We start from the raw sequence: 23,018 nt of genomic DNA, 5'->3' as shown, positions 1-23,018 counted from the left end.
TCAATATACCCTTAGCTCCTCATATCATATCCTGCAGCTTAGAGCATTTATTGAGTATCTGCTGTATGCTAGGTGCTTCCATTTACAATGTCTCATGTAATATGCCCAATAGCCCTGTTCAATAGGTGGTATTTTCATCATTTTACAGGTGAAGAAAATGAGACTCTCTTTAAGTGACTAGTCCAGGATAATACAGCCAGTAAATGGAGGAGACAAGATTCAAACTCATATCCTCTAACTTCAAATTTCATGTTACTTGCTATTTAAATAAAATGAAATAGTTAAATGTTTATATAATTCAGTAATTAAATCCTATTTAAATAAAATGTAATAGAATTATGTTTTTCATATGATGTTCTGTGGAGCTCTAGAGTTGCTTAGAAATGTCTCAGAGGCTATTGTTGGGAGCCAGCAGAAACCAAGCTGGCCAGACAGCCCTTCTTTGACCAGAACTTCTCTGTGTTGTGTGTATAGAAGATGTGTATGTAAGATGTAATTTGATAAGAGGGGTTCTACTGCTTTAAATAAACAGATAAATTAATGAAAGGTGTGAAAACTACTGTTAGTGCCTTCTAAGGAGCTCGCTTCTGTTTGGGTTCATCAGGGATGACCTCAACAAAGAGGTTTTGAAATTGGGGAGGGGTTTTGTAGGCTAAGCTTGTGGTAGGGGACAAGGAGGCATTCCAGAAAAAGGAGACTCCTTGATATAGTACACAAGACCCTCTTGATTTGGTGTTATAGTCACCTCTCCTCTCTTGCCTGCCAGCCCCTCATAGATGCACTTTACAACCATACTGCACTATGGTACTCATGTAATATGCATGGTACGCATAGTTCAGTCAGTATATCAGATTGTTTCATACCTCTGTCCCTTTACACAAGCTTCTGCTCATTGGACATCATGTTCCCTCAGACGTCTTACCTAACACCCCTTCACAACACCTATCACAAATTTATTTCGGTAACCTTCTCTTGTGCTTCCGTAGCATTCTCTCATGGTACTTACAATCATAAATATACTTTTCTTTGACCCTTACTAAACTCTGAGTGCCTCTGGGTTGGGGATATATCTAATTCAACTTGGTATCCCCCCTATGCTAAGCACATGTATCTACTCAGTGTTGGAGTGAGTGAATGAATGAATGAATGAATGAGCAGATATTTCTGGATTGGAAGCTTTATGTTTGGGAATAGGGTAAGATAAGTAGTGGTTAAAAGCATGGATTCTGGAGCTAGCCTACCTGTGTTTGAATCCTAACTCTACCACTTGGGCAAGTTACTGAACTTCTCTGTGCCTCAGTTTCCTCATAGATTTTGTATGAGGATCAAATGAGGTAACATACATAAAAGTTTTTAGAACAGTGCTTGGCACAGACATGTTAGCTATGTAAGCTTTTCATCATTATCATCATGGGTTGACTAGGCATAAGTGGGCAGATGGTGGAAGACTATGCATGCCAGGTCAGGAGTTTGAACCTGGGTAGAAACCTACTGACAGTTTTTTGAGTAAGGGAATTGTCAAGATAAAAGTGGTCCTGTCATAAGACAGTCTAGTCTTCTGTAGGGGTGTCTGGATGAGAAAGAGCTTGGTGGCAAAGGTAGAAAATAGACCTTAGGCTAAGTGATCTAGCTTTGAAGAGATAATTTCTGGATTGGGATAAGACAAATGGGAGCAGAAATGCAGTTCCTGGCATAGGTGGAATAGCAGTGTGGCTGAGAGCAGAGATTCTGAAGCTAGATGGCTTGGGTCTGAATCCTGGCTTGGCCACTTATTGGTCCCATAACATTGGGGAAAAGACTTAACCGGTCTGTGCCACAGTTTTCTTCATCCTTAAAATGGGATTATAGTTCTTACTTTTCAGGTTCTTGTAAGTATTAAATGAGTAAATATAGAACAGTGCCTGGCATGTATTGCTAATATTATTATTCTTGTCCCCCAGAAATTCCTATGGTAGCCACAGCCTGTCAGATCTTCCGAGTGGCAGGAGTAGGCCTGTGTTGCCAAGAGAAGGCAAAGAAATGTAATCACTGAGTTGGTCTGTGTGGCTGTGTAGCATTTCAGAAGGTGAAGTCGTTCACATGCTCTCAGCACCACCTTTCCAGGTTCTCAGGGCTCCAGATGCCCACTATACAGGTACCCACTATGCAGTGGATAGTAGAGCCATAGAGCAATGGATGGATGGAATCCAACACATTGGGAGAAGTGACACAACTCCTTATTCATCCCTCCCATCCAAAATTGAGGTTTTAAGACCTGGTGACCTGGAGGATTGTCAAGTTCTCTGTTAAAAGAAAAAGACCAGCAAGAGGAAGAGAAGCCATTATAAGAGATGAAGCTAGAATAATAATTTACCACTTGTTGAGTTCCTACTTAGTGCTATGTGTTTTTACATTATTATTTTATTTAATCTTTCCAACAACCCTGAAAAACAGATATTATTTTCCCCATTTTACAGATGAGGCAACTGAGATTCAGAAAGGTTAGTAACTTGACCAAGGTCATACGATTTAGGAAGTCTCAAGCCTGGATTTAAACTTAGCTTTATCTCATTCCAAAGTTAATACTTTTTCTATTCTTAGATGTTCCATCTTGAAGTTTGTAGGTTCTGTGTTGAATAGACCTGGGCTGAATACTGGACTCAAACTACCTTTCAAAAGTGAAGCTTTGGGCTCAAGTTACTTAATGTCCCTGCACCTCAGTTTTCTCATCTGTAAAATGAGGATTTTTCTTTCTCAGGGCTGTTATGAGAATTAAATGAGATAAAGTACCTCAGCCCCTGGCATAAATTTAGCTATTATTACTAGAAGTGTCCATGGTCTACCTCATTAGTGGCAGTGCTAGGACTAAAACCCAAATTTCCTAACTCATTTACCAAGGAGATAACCTCGGATATTGGAAGGCCTCTGTGTTGTGTGTACATTCAGGCTAGACGGGGGGGTGGATTACAGAACCATGTTAACCATTGTCCAGTTCCCTTTCTGGGAAATCTTCTTTTCTTTTTTCCACTCCTGAACTCTTCCCTCCCACTTGCCTTGTGTTTCAGGAGCTGCAGAAGACCCAAAAGAAGAAATATGTCAAGAAGAAACCTTTGCTGAAGGAGGTAGAACAGCCTCGCCCTCAAGACTCCAATCTCAACCTGGCAGCACCAGCCCCAACTCTGGCCACTACACCCCAGCTTTTCAACCCCCTGCCACCTCCTGAGCCTAAACAAGAGGCCCTGTCAGGAAGCCTTGCTGACCATGAGTATACTGCTCGTCCCAATGCTTTTGGCATGGCCCAGGCAAACCGCAGCACCACACCCATGGCCCCCGGTGTCTTCTTGACCCAGCGGCGCTCTTCAGTTGGCTCCCAGAGCAATCAGTCAGGACAAGGTACAGCTACCATATGGTTGTAGAACTGAGAAGGACCTTAGGGCTACCTACTGCAAACTCTAAGTGCTTTGATAGATGAGAACATCAGGGAGGGACACCGAAGGCTAATCTAAGGAGCTTGGACTTCATCCCATAGGTCATGGAGTAACATTGACTGGTGTTAAGCAGAGAGGTCAGGTTTGGGTTTAGAAAGATTGTTCTGGTGGCCAGAATGGAGGGTGGACTGTAGATGGGAAATCTAGGGAGGAGACAAATACACAGATTCAGGAAGCCATGAAGAGAGGCTGGGGCTCTGGCAGAGGAAATAGAGAGGTAGAGAAAAAAATTGATCAAGTATGGAAGAAGTCAAATAGGACATGGGAGGTGATTTGATATGAGGAGAGAGGAAGAGGCAAGAGAGAGGAGAGTCAAGCCCCTTCTTTTCCTCACTTCGGCCTTCAGAGCCCGGTGTCTAGAGTGCTTAGCTCAAGGGAAGTGAGTTTGGTATTACATTAGAGTGATGGGATTTCTAATGAAACAAGGCCCTGGGGATGACAACTTCAGGGATATTGAGCTACAATCATTAACCAGGCATATGTCCAATCCTGGTGGTCAGGATAAGAGGACACAGAAGCACAATCACCTCCCTGCAGAATTAAGGAGGCAAAATGATTGAGACCAAAGCAGTGGGGAAAAGGAACTGGACAGACTGTAATCAGAGCGCAGGTAGTTCATAGCTGCTGCAGGAGGTCGTAGGAAGAAGAGCAAAGGCATGTGATGTTGGATGTAAGTAGTTAAGGAGGACTTCTTGCCTAAGGTGGGCTGGAAGCCAGGCCTGAGGATGGGAGACTTACTGGGAAGAGGAAAAGAGAAGGGGAGGTGGCCTGATGATAATTGGTGCCAGAGTTGATGCTTAAGCCCTTGCCCAAGCTGTGGGGGGACCTTGCTTACTTCTCCCTTCCCCCACAGGAAAGCGTCCCAAAAAGGGCCTGGCCACAGCAAAGCAGAGACTCGGCCGTATCCTGAAAATCCACAGAAATGGCAAACTCCTTCTGTGAGCCCCCTTATGCCCCATCCCCCACCCCTTCACCCCCATTACCTTCTCCGTTGTTGACTCTTGGGGCACTCCTGGATCCTATCTGCCCCAGACAAGGTGCTGAGGCGCATTGTCCTGCTTTCTTGGGACTGACCAAAGGCATGGACTCCCCCACGGACCCCTCCACAGACTCCTCCCAACTGTCTTCCCCACTTCCACTAGAGCATCCTGCCTTCCTTCTCCATTCCCCTGAGTAGCAGGCAAATGGGAGTGGTGTCCAGCTGACAAGAACCCTCTTTTTTGCTGCTCCAACCCATTTTCCTTTTACCTGCCTTGTCTGCCCTTTACTCTCACCCCCGCTAGAGCTAGAAGGCAGCATGAAGAGAGCCTGGGCCCCTCGATATTTCCCTGGTCATGAAGTGGAAGGCCCAGCACTTGACACTTTCTGCAGTTTCATCCCTGTCTCCAGAAGCCTGCCCATCTCTGTCCACTCTTCTTCCCCTTCTTCCTCCCAGTTTAGTGGACATGCCCCACCTCCACACTTCTACCTGGGAGAAGAGTCTGGCCTCTGCTCCCTCATGCCAAATGCTTCATGGAAATAAAGAGGAGGGCCCAGAGTCTCCTTACTGCCCCACTGTGGGCCATTTTCAGAGGTGGTGTAGAAGGCCATGGGTTGACTTCACTCATCATTGAGAAGAAGGGAGATTCCTATCACTTCTCAAGGTGGGGAGAGGACAGATGCCCAAGCCTTTGACCATGACTTTGCAGCCTATTTGAGGAAGCTGCTTTTGGGTGGCTACAGGTGAAGTCCCTTGTCCCAGGGTGAGCTCCAGGGATTTGCCTGGACTTTGAGGTCGTGCACATTATCCACGTGGCTGTGGCTGGACCCCAGCGGGTGAAAAGCCATCTCCCAGAAACCTGAAAGCACCTGCAACTGAAGCAGATAACCCTGGCCTTATGGCCTGCCCCTCTCACCTGTATCACAGAGCACAGCCTAGACTTTCTGGAGGGTATGTGGTGGGACAGCTCACCCCTGGGTCCATCACTGGGAACCTCCCTACTTCTTTTCCCACCTGAGGTCTTGATCTGAAGAAGACCTCAGGATTCACATCTTCACTCCTGGGCCTTTGCACTTCCAGACATCAGGTCAACACTCAAGCAGAGTGCAGATGGGCCACTCGTGAGCCCACGCCTAGGAGAGGAGACACCCCTCTGTGAAGGAGCAGATCATCTGATCCTCCCCTTCTCCCACTTCTTCCCTTTGTGGATCTTCTCCATTGTCCTCTCCCCTCACCCACCCCACCCCCCTGCCTCCTACCTGTTTTTCCTCACTGGCGATCTGGACTTGATGGAGAACGCCCTCTTTCTGTTTTGCCACTGCCCAAGTGAAGTGTTATCTTTGCCCTGTACCCCCTACTCTAACCTCACTCCAACTTGCCTAGTGCTTCTGGGGAATTTAACCATGCAGGCCACAGGGAATATGTGAGGCTTCCCTTGTCTTCTTTGTGTCTCCAGTTTGTCTTTCTTTTCTCCACAGCCCTGCCTCTACCCTCCTTCCTTGGAATCAGGGCTCCCTCAGCCCCCATTTGCTTTTTCTACCTTGGGGACCCCAGGGGCCAAGCATTCCTCCATTTAGTTACACCAAAGGCAAAACGCCTGGCTACCTCCCCCCAGCACCTGAGGTCCGTACTCCTTTCCCCTCTATTTCTACCCAGCTTTGCTTATCTTGGGGATTTGAAAGCAGTAGAGGGTAGTGAGGGGGAGGGAAGGGGAGGCCTGTGTCCCTGTGAAGGCATCTGCCCAACTAGGTCCTGACTGCTGTAACCAAGACCAGGTCTCCAGCCCTTCTGCCCATTAACACCCTTCCTGATCTTTCAAAGGCAGCTAATTACTAGCAAATCCCCCTGGTCCTGGACCTCTTTCCCTTTGTTTCTTTGTTCAAAGTTTCTGTGGAGCTAAAACCCAACCTCCATTTGACTGGGTTTTTTTTTTTTTTTTTTTTTTTTAGTTTGGTTGGGTTCTCATAACCTCCTGTTTGTTGTTTTGTGTTGTTTTAAATGAAAAGCAAGTTTACCCTCAGAGTTATGCTTTTCCAAAGAGACTAGTGTGCTTTTTTTTTGTTTCATGTTCTAAGTGTTTGAAGTGAATTGGGGAGGGGTTGGGGGTGATAGTAACCAAGGTTTAGAACATGGTAAGAGAGTTACCTCTGGTCTCCACTCCCTAACAGAGAGCTGGGGATTGGATAGGGGGCGGGGAGAGAGGATTTCTATTCACCTTTAATATATTTTTACAAAAAAAAAGAAAAAAGCAAACAATTTAAAAACAAGCCCACCGCTTCTGTACATGTTTAAATATATTTTTAGAAGTGGGTAGAATTGTGAATTTCTGATGCAGGACCTTTTTATAAACAGGTTAGAGTAGCATCATCCAGACTTCTCTGTTGTTTTTTTCCCCCCTGCTTTTTTCTTATGTTGTGTTACTAATGTAATTTATATTTTTTTTAGATCCTCCCTTTCCTATAGAGATAAAAATGATTTATCTTGACAATTGCTTTGCTTGATCTTTTTTTTTTTGGTGGTGGTGAGGGGTGGGGTCCAAGAGTACCTTCTTGTCTTTGCATTTTCTGTCTCTCTCCCTCCTGCCCATCAACTCAGGAAGTTGTCAGCGGACACTTCTGTGGTGCTCAACCTTGTGCCTGGGGTGGGGAGGGAACAGGATCCCTGCCCTCAGGAGGAACACAGTCCACACACCCAAAACAGGTAATCAGAAGTACAGTGGGCAAAGAAGAAAGGGTGTACCAATTCCAAGGGGCCTGACAGGTTCCTTGGAAAGGCTTTCCATAGTTTCCACAGGCTGTTTTTTATGACTCTACCTGTGTCCTCTTTCTGCAAATGTGTTTTTTTTGTTGGTTTTTTCTCTCTCTCTTTCTCTGGCATACTACTCCAAGCGCTTGTGGTACAATTTGGACTTCATTACCGTGCTTGGGGCCAGTGCAAGGATAGAATATAATTATCAGAGCTAACACATAACACTCTTCCCTGTGCCAGGCACTGCTCTGAGTACTTCATATATATTGACTTATTTCATACTCACGAACATCCTCATCCTACTGATTAGGAAACAGAGACAGAATAACCTTCCAGGGTCACACATATAGTAAGTTGTGGGACCAGCCTGGTTCCAGACTCTGTGTTCTTATCACTCTGTTCTGCAACCTCTCACTGATAACCATTACCATTTATTAAGTGCCTTTTGTGTGTCAGGCATTGGGCTAGGGGTTTTATTTAGGATATCTCATTTAATCCTGACTGGCAACCCAGTGAAGTAGTTATTAGCCCTATTTTACAGATGAAGAGTCTGAAGCTGGCCAGTGATCTTCCACAGCTGGATTCTGCCTGACTCCAAAACTCGTTCTTTCTCAACTTCACTGTGTTAGAAAATCGTTTGGGGCTCAATCACCCAACAGATGTTTACTGAGCACCTGTTGTGTGCAAGGTGAGAGTTGTGTCCTGAGGAGAGCCCCTGGGATAATGTTGGGAGCCTCAATTCCTAAGTCACCTCCACCTTGACTCTCGTGTTACCCAGGGCAGGCAGCTTACTGGCTGAGGGTCAACCCTAAAAGGAGTTTAAACCTAACCAGGATTTCTCCTTCTTGGAGATTCTTCTGTGGGTCTGGGGTGAGGCTGAGTTTGGAACCTAGTGGTTAAATGACTTCCTCCAGCTCTCACAATCTAAATCTTGGTATTAGGCAGGATTCCTGCCAGTAAGGTGATGATGTCTTTTTTAATAGAAAATTTTCACAAAATCTGGGGCATGGGGAACTATATCTCTTGGTAGAAAGGCAGCAGGAAAGAAGAGGGAAGTCAGAGCCCTTTCAACAATGGTGGGCTGGGTTCTCTTTGTCCCCAGCTCCCACCCGACCCTCTCCAGTGAGACGCCAAAGCCTCAGGTTAGAGGATAAGCTAGAGTCTCAATCACCTTACTCCTCAGTCCAGACAGGAGGTGCCAGCAGACCAGAGGCTCCTGTCTAGAAATTGAGAGGGGGAGCAAGACACTCAACCTCAGTCTTCCCTCTTTCCAGTGTAGAGTAGAAAAGTGTACTGGACTTGTCGCTAAGAGCCAACCTTTTCAATGACTAACCAAGTAATTTAGGAGAGATTACTTGTCTGAGTCTCAGTTTCTATATTTGCCAGATTGAATTATCTCCACTATGAGGCCCTCTGAAAGGTGGATCATCTCTAACCTTTCTGAATTTTTTGATTCTCAGACTGAATCTTCTAGCCCTGAATCATCTTGAGTACAGATCCCCATTTCTGTTTGCTCATGTTTCCCCTGCCTTAAATGCATGGGCTCCTCCCTGTCCCCAGGACCCTATTTGCACCAAGTTGACTGAAGTGACCCTTGCCTTCCAGTAAGTTGAGTGGAGGAGAAGAGCATCATTATGGTACAGCGCAGTGATAGAGATGAGTGCAAGGTGCTAGGCAGGGAAGCAGGGAGTCCAGGGAAGGCTTCCTGTCAGGGGTGATGCCTGAGCTGAAGGATGAGAAATAATTAGCCAGTCAGGCAGAGAATGGTGGGAAGAGTATTCCAAGCCAAGGCAATAACATGAATAAAACAGAGGTGTAAAAAAAAGCATGTGCATATAGAGAAAGGCAAGCAATTTAGTATAACTGGAGCTTTGACTTTCACCTGGGGGAAACATATACAGACTCTTAGAATATGTAGTTGGATAAGGCATATGATCATAATTGATTATAGGAATAATAATTTTAAAACTCTAGATAATGCAAGATATGTAATTAAGATGTTTATCAAAAGGCTGGACTTTATCCCATGAATGACAAGGAACCTTTAAAGAGTTTTAAGCAGAAAATGGGATGATCCAACTTACTTTTTAAAAAAATTCCTTTGGCAATCTTGGACTGGGGGTGGGTGACACTGAAGCCAGGGAGAACAGTGAGGAAATTACTCCAGGGGGCACTATGTGAACCAGAGATGGGGAGAGCATCATTTCATCTTCTGATGCCTCATTGAATGTCACTTTCCCTAAGGAAGGCTTCACCCAACTCTAGTCAACTCTGATCTTTCTTTTAAAGGGCAGAAATCTCAGGCTATTTCCAGGAGGCAGAGCCATGGGGTCAGCCACTCACACAACCCAAGAGACAGAAGATAGACTCCTCTATCCCCTTTTCAGCTTTCAACTCTCAAAATAGCTCACATTCCCAGGCCTCCTACTTCCCTATAGGATTGCATCATAATGCCAACAGTCACCCATGAATGTGGTAAGAGAGCTACAAGACTCATTTTATATTTTCCTTGTCAGGAGTTCAGCAGCCTTCCGCATGTACCATTCTGTTCCCTCATACACAGGCTTTCAGGGTTATCTCTCTAACGTCCTGTTGCCACCATCCCTTGGCTTCCCATTGCTTATCACACCCTCTGGATTTCAAGCATTTCCAGAATCTGGCCCAACCTGGACACAGTGGGCTGTGGTGGAAAAAGAATGTGCCTGGAAGTTGAGATGACCAGTAATTTAATTGCACCTATGCCACCTATGTGGTCTTGAGCTGGTTACTTTATATTTCTTTGCCTCAACTTCATTGTCTGTCAAACGAAGATATAATCCCTACCTCATAGGGCTGTTGGGAGGAATTGTAGCTAATGTTTTTAAAGAACTTAATTCAGTGTTTGACACTCAAGGTGATCAGTAAATGTAGTTTAATTTTTCCTAGTCACAATTTGCCCAATAGGGCCTGTAATCTTAAATAGAAGTACAGAAAAAGTAAGCCTTTAAAGGAATTGAGAGATTATTTCAAACTGGGGAAGGAAATTGAGCTAGCTTCACAAGGGAGGTGATGTTTGACGAACACAGGGAGATGACTGAGTCACGAGGGATGGTAGGCCTTAAACTCTTACGTAGGAGATACAACCGAATCTATGACACGAAGTTGCTGAAAGGTGCCAAAGTATCCATGCCAATTCATTATCAACAGTCCAATTCTACAGTGGTTTATCAAAGACTCTTGTGTCAGGCCCTGTGCAGGGCATTGGAGGATTTGACCCTGAAGGAGCATGTTGTTTAGTACATAGGCACAGAAACCCAATTACAGCATACCGGGATGAATACAATGTTAAGAATATGTACAGGGTGCTATGGGAGCATGAAGGAAACACCCAGCCCAGTCTGAGGAGCAGGAAAGGCTTATGGGAAGAGTAACACCTGAGTTGAGTCTTGAAGGGTATTCACCAGGCAGGGGGAGGCAGAGGGATTAATTAAAATAGAGCATTTTAAGCAAAAGAGACAGCATAAGCAAAAGTAGAGTCATGAAGCAGCCTGATGTATGTGGGTGGAACTACAAACCCTTTAGTTGGGCTGGAGTACAGGTGGAGTAAGTCTTGGGAGATGAAGCTGAAGAGATCGGCACAAACCATATCATGAAGGCTGAATTTATGCTCCAGAATGTTCTCCCTGGCAATCTTTGGGGTGAGGGAGACACTGAAAAGAACTAGCATGGAGACCAGTGTAAAGGTGATTGCAAGATTCCAGTTAAGATGTAATGTCTAAACCAGGGCATTCACCATGAAGATACCAGAGATATTAACCCACACGCCTTCTTTTTTTCTTATGATCATTTTCAAACATGCAGAAAAGTCACAATAATTTTACTGTGAACATCCATATATCATCTAGGTTCTACAATTAGCATTTCATTATACTTCCTTTATCACACATATCCATCCCTCCATCGTTCATCAGCCCATCTTTTTTTTAATGCATTTCAAAATTAGTTACTGACATCAGTACACAGCCTCTTAAACATTTCAGCATGCATGTCATTAACTAGAGTTCAATATTTGTGATTAAAGTATACATACAAAGAAATGCACGCATATTACAAGTATGATTTCATGAGTTTTGACAAATGTCTATACCTGTGTAACCCACACCCCATCAAGATACAGAACATTACCATCAATCCTGAAAGTTCCTATGTGTCCCTAGTCAATCACAACACTTCTCCATTCCAGAGTAGGCCTTGAGTTTGAAAGGGTAGGATTTGGACTGTGTTAAAATAGACATTCCGGCAGAAGAAGCCTGGGTGGCTCTCTTGCCCAGCAAAAGTGTGGAGACAGGTAACCAGGGGGGATGCACAAACATTAGTGAGTGACCTTGGATGGATGCCTTTTAGTCTCCTATCCTACTGAACCTTGTTTTGGATCAGTGGATGAAAGAGTGAAGCAGGAGCGTCAAGGAACTGTTGGACCCTCAGGAGCTAACAGTCTTGTGGGGGAGACAAACATAATTACAATGAAGTGTAACCAGGGTCAGTATTAGACGAAATAATGGAAAATAATGCCAAACAAAAGTGCCACAGGAGTTTGGGTTGTGTATTGGGGAGGGGGGAGAATGGAGAGGAGAGAGAAAAAGTGATAAAGTGAGTGGTTCAGACACTTGAACTGTAGGAGCTCAGAGGAAGAAGGGAGAAGAGCATGTAACCAGGCATAGAAAGTTTCCTGGAGGTGAGAGAAGAGTTAAGTCTTGAAGGACATTGACTTTGATAATAAATGTGGTAGACGTAAGAATGTTTTAAGTTGCAAATAACAAAACACAAGTGAAGCATGAGGCATTGGCTCATATAATTGAAAAGTCTAAAGGTATGCGGGCTTTAGGCACAATTTTATCAGAGCTTAGGTTCTGATTGTCTCAGTTCTGCCCTCGTGTGTGTGTGTGTTAGCTTTGTCTTCAGGATATTTCTACATGATCACAGGATGGCTGCCTACAAAAAATGGGGATATAATAATTTCCCACAATCATTAAACAAAAAAGCAAACTTAAGGGAAAATCTACATGATCTTGGATTTGGCAATGGTTCCTTAAGTATGACACCAAAAACGCAGGTAATAAAAGGAAAAAAAAATAGGTAAATTGAACTTCATCAAAATTTTAAACTTCTGTGCATCAAAGGATGCTATGAAGAGAATTAAAAGATGACTCTGGGAGAAAATATTAGCAAATCATATGTCTGATAAGGACTTCATAGCCAGAGTATATAGAGAACTCCTACAGCTCAACAACAAAACAACCCAGTTAAAAAATGGGCAAAGAATTTGAACATACATTTCTCTAAAGAAACTGTACAAGTGGCCATTAAGTACATGAAAAGATGCTCAACATAATTAGTCATTAGAGAAATGCAAGTCAAAACAACAAGATACCACACCTTGAAGATGGCTATTTTTAAAAATGGAAAATAAGCATTGGAGAAATTGGATCCTTTGTGCATTGCTGTGGGAATGTAAAATGTTGCAACTGTTGTGTAAAACTGTTGTTCCTCAAAAAAAGTTACACATTGCATTACCGTATGACCTAGCAATTCTACCTTAGGTATATACCCAAACGATTGAAAGCAAGGACTCAAACAGATACTTGCACACTGTATTAGTTTCCCAGAGCTGCCATAAAGTACCACAAATTGGGTGGTTTATAAGAATCCTAAGGAATCTACAAAAATAAAAAAAAAAGCAGAGCCAACATGGGACTATAAACAGAAGCACCGTGCCGTCCCTCTGCAGCAAAGACCAAAAAAACTAAGTAAAACATACAAACGTCAATCCTGGAACCCTAAGTACCAAGTGAAGGAATAAAGAACTCTATCAAGCACTGAAAGGAATAGGAAACTGACAGAGAACAGAAAACGAGGAGAGCTACGGAGTGGAGGTCCCTGTGATGGCTAAGATTGTAGGTCAACTTGGCTAGGCCATGATTCTCAGTGTTTTGGCAGTTATTACAATGTTGTGATCACTTCCCTGTTGAAATTTGATATGTGATCACCCCCATGATGGAATCTGCTGAGTGGTACTGGTGGGGGCGGGGCCTGTGGTGGCTCACGCTCCCTCAGCCTTCATCTCTCCACCCTCAACCGGCTACTTCCTGATCGCTTTGCCAGAGTTTTTGGCTTGCTCCAGACCCAGCAGCTGCTTCTTGTTGTCTCACCACTGGTTCTTGGGACTTGAGCTAGCAGCTTACCTATTGATCTTGGAGTTTGTCGATCTTCACAGCCTGCGAGCAAGAGTCCTGTTCCCTGACCTGCTGATCTTGGGTTTGCCTGCCCCTGCAGCTACGTGAATCAAGAGAAACCTTGCTATCTTGTCTGCTGATCTTGGAATTCACCAACTTTCACAGTCTGTGAGCAGGGGCCGTACTCTCTGACCTGCTGACCTTGGGTTCACCAGCTTCTGCGGCTGCGTGAATTGGGAGAGGCCTCTACCCTGATCCACGGGCTTGGGATGTTCTAGCTTCTACAATCACTTGAGCTGTTTCCTTGATATAAATCTCTCTATATGCTTTACTGGTTTTGCTTCTCTAGAGAACCCAGCTTAAGACAGTCCCATACCAACTACTGTGGCCGGATTCACCATCTTGGGCTACAACCACCAAAGAACTCAGGGAGTACAGGAAGGCAACTTCTCGGAGCTCCCAGCAGGAGACAGAGCACCCGGTAACCAGGGATACACGCTTTCCCACCCCACACCCTTCTTCCCTGTACAAGGCCTCCACTGCTTGCCAATGGGCCACGGTCACTTGGCTAGAGAGATACTATCTCACTGCTGCCTAGCTTCGCCATCTTGGACCTCAGCCACGAAGGACTTCTGACAGGGAGTACGGGAAGGCAACTCCACAGAGCTCCCAGCAGGAGACAGAGCACCCGGTAACCAAGAATAGACACTTTCCCACCCCTCATCCTTCTTCCCTCTACATGGCCTCCACTGCTTGCTAATGGGCCACGATTGCTTGGCCAGAGAGACAGTAGCTTACTGCTGCCAGGGTCTGTCCTGCCCCCACCAGCCAGCCCCTTCAGCACCATTTTTTTGTTTGATTTGTATTTTTTATTGTTTTTTTGATTTTTTTTTGGCTTCTTTGTTGTTTCTCCCTTCCTTCCTTTCTTTTCTCCCACCCAGCTAGCCCCATGTGCCATCCCCTCCACTTCTTGATGGGCTGTGATGTTTTGGTTTGTTTGCTTTGTCCTTTTGTGTGTGTGTTGGTGGTTTTAGTTGTGTATTTTTTTTTATTTATTTTGGCCTTTTTTGTTGATTCTCTTTCTCTCCCTTCCTTTCCTTTCTCCTGCTCAGCTAGCCCCATGTGCCATCCCCTCCCCTCCTTGACAGGCTGTATTGTTTGGTTTGTTCTTTTTTTTCTTGTTTTTTTCTGTTTCTTCTCTCTCCTTTCCTTCCTTTCCTTCCTCTCACCCAATCAGCCCTGTGCACCGCCCCCACCCCTTCTGGAGGGGCCATGCTGCACAGCTCAACTGGAGAGTCACTGTGCATGGCCTCCCCAGGTCGATGCCGCTGCCACCGACCGGCTCCCTCAGCACCCTTTTATTGTTTGTTTTTGTGATTGTTTCTTCTCTCTCCCTTTTCTTTCTCCCATACCCCAGCCCTGTGCACCACCCCCATCTTCTTGGACTGTGCTGTACAGCTCGGCTGGAGAGCATCTGGCACACAGCCTCCTCAGGTCTGCACCACCACCACAGGCCAGCTCCCTCAGCATCTTTTTTTTATCTTTCCCCTTCTCCCTCCCACCTAGGCTCTGTGCTGCCTCCTCCCCTTCCTGATGGGCCATGTGGTGCCACCTGATGAAACAGACATCAGCTCATTGCCACCCCAATTCTGCCCTGCCCCCAACAGCTGGCACCCCCCACAATATTTTTGTTGTTTTTATTTGATTATTGGTTTCTTCTCTCTCCTTACCCTCTCCCCTTTTGCCTGCCCACCTAGCCCTATGCACCACCCATGCCACTTCTTGACAGGCTGAGCCACACAGCTCAGCTAGAGAGCCACCAGCACACGGCCACACCAGATCTGCCCCGCCCCCACCTGCCAAATCCTACCACACCACCATTTTATTTACTTTTTAAATTTTTATTTATTTTTTACTTCATTTTTTGCTTTTTTAAAACTTTTTTGCCTTTGTTTCTCTTTTTTCACCCACCCACTTAGCTGTGCATATCACATCCTCTCCTTTCCCTCCTGCCTATCTTCACCGTGCGCCAAGTGCGACACCCCTGAGCGGTACCCCGGGCCACGCCCTGCACTGCCCCCTAGCCCTGCCCTGTCACCCCTAGTTCGTACCACAAACTACCCATCCCTACCCCTCCACCCCACTGGGCCCATTCTGCTGCACCATAGCTGTGTGACCAGCCCTGCCCACCTGGACAAGGTGGTGAAAAGTATAGTGCCCACAGGTGAGCAAGCAACAAAACAAACCCAGTCCGCCTGCCCAGACGTAACCAAATAAAAAATCAGGACAAAACAATCAAATGTACAATCAATAAATTAAGAAAATAATTATTGAATGTCTTGGAGACAGCAGATAATATCAAAACATATATATAAAAAAAAGGAGAGAATGGCTCTAGAAAGTGACCAAAATAAAACACCAGATGACCTTCTGCTAGAAGAAAAGGCACTGAAACTACCTGATAGGGAATTCAGAACGCTAATATTCAGGGTTCTCCAACAGTTGAAGGAAAATGCAGACAAAAATAAGGAAAAAATAAAGTCATGGAAAAGACAAAACAATGGAAGAAATCAGGAAAATAATCCAGGAACAAAATGTCAAAATAAATATACAACTAGAAATCATACAAAAACAGCAAGTAGAAATCCAAAAGATAAACAAGATTTCAGAAATGGACTGCAGTAGAAGGTTTTAGAAGCAAATTTGAAACAATGGAAGAAAGGATCAATGAAATTGAAGACAAATCTTTGGATACCAATTTGAGAAAAAATCAGGAAAAAATGAAAAATGAAACCCTGAGAATAATGTGGGATACAATCAAAAGCAAAAATTTCCGTATGATCGGAGTTCCAGAACAGGGATAGAAAACGGAAAACAGAGGATCATTGAAGTATTGCTGACAGAAGACTTCCCTAATATCCTGAAGGATGAAGAGCCAACTATCCAAGAAGCTCAGCGAACACTATATAAGATGGAACTAAAACAATCCCACCAAGACATTATAATCACACTTGCTAAAACTAAAGACAAAGAATCCTGAGAGTAGCTTAAGAAAAACAAAAAGTCACATAGAAAGGGGAAACAATAAAACGAAGCTCTGATTACTCAACAGATACCATGCAGGCAAGAAGGCAATGGGATGACATATAAAAAATCTTGAAGAAAACTGCCAACCAAGAATATCCTGCAAAACTCTCTCTCAAATGTGATGGCTAAATTAGGACATTTCCAGATAAATGGAAATCAAAAGCATACATAAAAGCCAAACCAAACTTACAAGAATTATTAAAGGGAGTCCTTCAGTTAGAGAACCAACAACATCAGACAACAACCTGAATCTAGCACATAAGACAGCATCAGCCAGATACCAACCTAAATAATAAACTCTCAAGGATAAAACAAAACTAAAAAATCTACAACAGGGATCCAGAGACGTCAATCTGTCAATGACAACAATGTCAGAACAATGAAAGAGGGAATAAACAGTGTAGGTATAGAATTTTCAAATGGAGAGGAAGTCAAGGCGTTATCAGTAAAAGACTGATTTAAGCTTAGGAAGATATGGGTAAATTTCAAGGTAACCACAAAGAAACTTAACCTACTCATCAAAATGAAGAAGAAAAAGTCTCAGTAAACACTAAATCTACAAAAACGAAAGAAACGAAAAACAAAATCCACAAACAAAATGAGTTCAGCACAGGAGAGTAAGAGGAACAAAGAAAAGTCAGCACCACAAAAAAAGCACTACAAAATGACAGCAACAAACTCACAGCTATCAATAATCATACTGAACGTAAATGGCTTAAATGCACCCATAAAGAGACCGAGAGTGACAGAATGGATAAATAAACACAGCCCATCTATATTCTGTCTACAAGAGACACACCTGGGAAACAAAGACATAAATACATTAAAAATCAAAGGATGGAAATATATCAAGGAAACAGCAACCAAAAAAGAGCAGGAGTGGCAATAGACTTTAAAACAAAATCCACCGTAAGAGACAAAGAAGGACATTATATATTGATTAAAGGGACAGTCCACCGTGAAGACATAATCATCATAAATACATATGCACCCAATGACAGGGCTCCAAAATACATAAAACAAACTAACAGCACTGAAAAGAGAAATTGACAGTTCCGCAATAATAGTAGGAGACTCCAACCCACCACTCTCAGTAAAGGACAGAACATCTAGAAAGAAACTCAACAAAGATACAGAAGATCTAAAGGCCGCAATCAACCAACTAGACCTCATAGACATATACAGAACACTCCACCCAACAGCAAGAAAATACATTCTTTTCCAACACGCATGGAACATTCTCCAGAATAGACCACATCTTAAGCCACAAAGCAACTCTCAATAAAATCCAAAACATCCAAAACCTGTATATAAACCAAAAAAATATAAAGATCATAGAAGGAAAAATAAGGTCAACTCTAGAGGCCCTAATACATGACATAAACTGGATACAAACCATAACTAGCAATACACAAACACCAGAAGATAAGCTAGATAATGGGAATCTTCTAAAAATTAACACTTAAATGCTCATTGAAAGACTTCACCAAAGGAGTAAAAAGTGAACCTACAGACTGGGGTTAAAAATTGGCTATAAGAAATCCAACAAAGGTCTGATCTCTAAAATCTACAGGAAAATCCAACACCTCTACAACAAAAAGACAAATAATCCAATTTAAAAATGGGCAAAGGGTATGAACAGACACTTAACCAAAGAAGACATTCAAGCAGCTAACAGACATGAGGAAATACTCATGATCGCTAGCCATTAGAGAAATGCGAATCAAAACCACAATGGCACGCCATCTCATGCTGACATTAGTGGCATGAGTCAAAACTATTGAAAATAACTGGGGACAGTAGTGGACACGAAAGCTAGTAATGAGTAACCCAAGGTTGAGAAGGGGAAAATGTTGACATGTCATGGGGTTGGGACCCAATGTCACAAAACAACATATTGTTTAATGAAAAACTAGTTTGCTCTGTAAACATTGGTCTAAAGTACAATATAAAAAAAAAATTCCTAGAACTGATAAGTGGCTTCAACAAGGTAGCAGGATACAAGAACAACATTCAAGAAATTAATTGTATTTCCATATAATAGCAGTGAACATATGGAAACATTAAAAGTATGTAAATGAAAATATGTAAAAATATATAAATGTAACTATACAATCACTCAAAAAAGTAAAATGCTTAGATGTTAATCTAACAAAACATGTACAGGGTTTGCATACTGAAAACTACAAAACACTGGTGAAAGACATCAAAGGAAAGATCTAAATAGAGTTAATTCTATGTTCATGGATTAGAAGATTCAACATAGAAAAGATATAAATTTTCCCAAAATGATATATAGCTTTAACACAACTGCTATAAAGAAAAATCCCAGCAAGAATTTTGTAGACATAGACAGTATTATTCTAATATTTGTATGGAAAGGCAAAGGAACTAGAATAGATGTAGTGGGTTGAATGGTGGTCCCCACAAAAGATATGCTCATGTCCTAACCCCAAGAACTTGTGAAAGTAATCGTATTTGGAAAAAGGTTTTTTTTTTTTAAAATAAAAAAAATACTGTGGTAAAATACATCATTATTGTTGTTAGTTGCCATCAAGTTGGCTCCAACTCATGGCAACCCCATGTGTGCAGAGTGGAAAAAGGGTCTTTGTATGTGTAATTAATGAATCTTGAGAGCATCCTGGATTATTGGGGGCAGGGGCTAAATCAAATGGCAAGTGTCTTTATAAGAGAAGAGAAGATGCCACAGGAGAAAGCCTTGTAAAGATGGCGAGGTTGGTGTTATGCAACCACAAGCCAAAGAACGCCTGGAGCCACAAAAAGCTGGAAGAGGCAAGGAAGATTCCTTCCTAGAGCCTTTGGAGAGAGTGCAGCCCTGCCAACATGTTGATCTTGGACTTCTGCCTTCCAGAACTGTGAGAGAATAAATGTTATTTCAAGTCATCAAATTTATGGTAATATGGCAGCCCTCAGAAAATAATACAATAGCTGAAATTATTTTGGAAAATGCCAATGATCCAACAAAAAACAAGACACACGAAGGAGAAATGATGGCCTGTCCAGAAGAATATGACAAAGGAGTAAAAGTGCATCTGTGAAAGACTGAATAATGAAAAGAATGGAAGAATACAACAATGCTAAACATAATTAAAGAGCTAAGAGAAAACATAGACAAAGATCTAAAAGAAATAAGGAAAACAATCTAAGAACAAACTGAGGACCTAAAAAAAGAGATTAAAAGAAACCAAATAGAAATATTGCAACTGAAAGGGACAATAACTGAAATGAGAAACACATTGGAAGGATTTAACAGCAGATTTAATCAGGCAGAAGAAGGAACCAGCAAATTAGATGATAAAATAGTTAAAATTACAGAGGCTGAAGAGCTACAGGAATGGAGGATCAAGAAGACTGAGCACAGTTTAATGGAATTAATAGAACATCAAGAGACAATATATGCATCATGGGAATTCCAGTAGATGAGAGAGAAAGATAAAGAATATTTGAAGAAATAATGACTGAAATTTTCCCCAAACTGATGAAGGACATCATTTGAAGGATGAATCTACAAATCCAAGAAGCTCTAAAAACTCTAAGCAAGATAAAAGAGATATCTCAATATGTAAGGATAAAGAGATAATCTTGAAAGCAGTGAGAAGCAAACAGTCACGTTTAAAGGATCCTAGTAAGTTAAGTGCTGATTTGTCCTCAGAAACATTGGAGGCCAGAAAGCAATAGAATGATATATTTAAAGTGCTGAAACGAAAAAACTCAACCAAGAATACTATACCCAGAAGAAGAAAAAAAAATACCCAGAAAAAATGTTCTTCAAGAATGAGGATGAAATTAAAACATTCCCACACAAACAGAAGCTGAGAGAGTTCCTATCCACCAGATCGGCCCTACAAAAAATACTCATGGAAGTTCTGCAGATGGAAGGGAAAAGACACTAGAAATTAATATAAATCCATACATTAAAAAGTAAGATCCCTAGTAAAGGGAATTGCACAGACAAGTATAAGAGCTCATAATAAGATATTTTTGCTTGATAATTCTAATTGTTTTGTCTTTCATGCTTTTAATGACAAATGTATAAAAAACAAGGATAAAATTATGATACAGGGCACATGAAATATAAAGACAATTAGTGATAACAACAAAATGGGGGGGAAGGAATGATATAGGTACAAAATTTCTTGTATGTTACTGAAGTTAAGTTCGTAACTACTTACCCTAACCCAAACCCATTACCGTCTAGTCAATTCCAACTCTCAGCTATCTTCTAAGACAGAGTAGAACTGTCCCTTAGGGTTTCCAAGGCTGTACACTGCCACATCTTTCTTCTGTGGAGCAGATGGTGGGTTTGAACAGATGACCTTTCAGTTAGCACTCGAGTGGTTAGCCATTTAACCACCAGGGCTCCTCCCAGTTTACCTTAGGATGTTAAAAACTACAAGCTGTTAAATGTAATCCATGGTAGCCACTAAGAAAATAAAACAGACAAAAGGAGAGGAGAAGGGAAGCAAAATAATAGCTCACTACAATAAACCAAAAAAACCCCACAAAAACAGTGAAGAACTGCCTCCTTTGCCATGATACCAGAACTGGATGGTGCCCAGCTACCATTACAGAACATTTTGATCAAATATTCTATAGAAAAATTCTGATCAAAAGGCAGAAAATACAGAACAATTTCAAATTCTCATGGACACCAGACTTTCTGGAGCCATGGGGGCTGGATTAACTCCTGAAACTATTGCGCTGAGATAGTCTTTAAACCTTAAACCAAAAATATCCCCTGAAGTTTTCTTAAAACCAAAAAAAATACTTAAGTTTAAATAGTAAAAAATGTCTGCCTTGGGCATTATGCTCTTTTAAGGACTATATGGGATCAAATTGACAACAGCAACTCAAAAGATTATATAGGAACCTTAGGGGGCAGTGAGTTTATGTTAATGAGGGAAGTAAACTCAAAAAAGGCAGGTGAGAATGCTTGCACAACTTGAATGTAATCAATGTCACTGAGTTGTATATGTAGAAATGGTTGAATTGGTGTATGTTTTGCTGTGTATATTCTCAACAAAATAAAATTAAAAAATAAAAAACGAGTAAAGGAAAAAGACAAGATTTAAGACAAAAAAATAAGATGGCAGAAATAAGTCGCTTCTTATAGGTAATTACAGTGAATGTAAATGAACTAAATGCTCCAACCAAAAGGCAGAGGATAGCATAATGGATTAAAAAAAACATGATCCAACAATATTACATAATGCTTACAGGAGACACAACTTAGATACAAGGACACAAATAGTTTGAAAGTAAAAGGATGGAAAGAAATATTCCACGCAAATAACCAAAGAGAGCTGGGTTGGCAATCTTAATATCAGAGAAAGTAGACTTAAAGACAAAATCTCTTAGATGAAAACGTAGACATTATGTAGTGATAAAAGGGTCAATCCTTTAAGAAGATTTAACAAGCATATATATATGCATCCTTCCTGTACTGCCGGATAGCGCCTGCCTAGTATGCACTCAGCCATGTCACATGTACAGTAAACACTGACGAGGGCTCACTCTGTCCGCTGTTGCCCATCCAACTGGGGGCAGGAAGTGAATGGCTGTGCCACCAGATGAGCGATTATCAAAGCAAGCGTCACCCGCCACACTAGTAAATCAAAACAAAACAAAATCATAAATAAACACCTTAATGCCTCAGAGACAACAGACAATATCAAAACAAAGAGACAAGACAAAGTGGCTCAAACAAATGACCAAAATAAAGGTGCAGAAAATCTTACCTGCAAGACGGAAGGTAAGCTGCTAGCTCAAGTTACAAGAATCAGAGGTCAGACGAACAGGAGCCAGCTGCAGGATCCAGAGCAAGCAAAAGCCCATGAGCCTTGCTAGAAAGCCCACCTTTATTGGATGCAGGCCACACCCCCAAAGAAACTCTTTCAACTGGTTGTCTACTCCCAGCAAATCCCATCATGGAGGTGATCACATCATTATATGAGTGCCAAACTATATCATAACTGCCAAACCATTGAAAATCATGGCCCAGCCAACTAGACACACAACTTTAACAATCACAGTCCACCCATTGTCAACTTGGCCCCTGTACACGTCTCAAACCAAATATAATCTCTGAATAAAGATGATTATAAAGTTATACTTTTACCTAACATGATACAACTAACACACATACAACTGAAAATGCACTAGCCCTGTTTACACCTTTTATTTTAGAAACGAAAATATTTGATGCACACATACAAGGCAGAAATACTCGTAACTATTACAGTCCTGGTTTCTGCAACTGGACACGTGATTATAACAGGTATTTAGAACTACCTTTGTCCACCACCCATTCTGTATTCCCTTTTCCCTCAGCAAGCACCTCAGCTGGTCATGGATTTTTGCCTTGTGGGGTGACAAAAACCTTCATTCCTGAAGGGTCTGGGTCATTAGTAGTCATATCAGAATTGGGTTGCTGTAGTTTTCCATTGGCTATAATCACAGGGCATGGTAGTGCTAAGAGATGCCCTAAGGGATCTCCTGCATTCC

General features: G+C 42.3%; 1 protein-coding gene across 8 annotated transcripts in view; it reads left to right on the top strand.

Moving 5' to 3' along the window:
- Positions 1 to 6,930, top strand: part of PHF8 (PHD finger protein 8) — a 127,904-nt gene extending 120,974 nt beyond the window's left edge. For 5 of the 8 annotated variants that reach the window (XM_023743068.1, XM_023743070.1, XM_023743072.1 and 2 more), the window contains 2 exons: positions 3,045 to 3,372; positions 4,321 to 6,930. In XM_023743068.1, the coding sequence (XP_023598836.1) occupies positions 3,045 to 3,372; positions 4,321 to 4,409 (417 nt within the window). In that variant the 3' untranslated portion in view covers positions 4,410 to 6,930. Of the gene's footprint in view, positions 1 to 148; positions 3,373 to 4,320 lie in introns of those variants that run through there. The other 3 variants (XM_023743073.1, XM_023743069.1, XM_023743074.1) reach the window with 2 other exon arrangements.
- Positions 6,931 to 23,018: the final 16,088 nt, after the last annotated feature.

Source organism: Trichechus manatus, unplaced genomic scaffold (assembly GCF_000243295.1).
Source record: "Trichechus manatus latirostris isolate Lorelei unplaced genomic scaffold, TriManLat1.0 scaffold00233, whole genome shotgun sequence".
Classification (NCBI taxonomy): Eukaryota; Metazoa; Chordata; class Mammalia; order Sirenia; family Trichechidae; genus Trichechus; species Trichechus manatus.
Note: the sequence above shows the minus strand (reverse complement) of the source record. Positions and strands in the feature narration are given on the sequence as shown.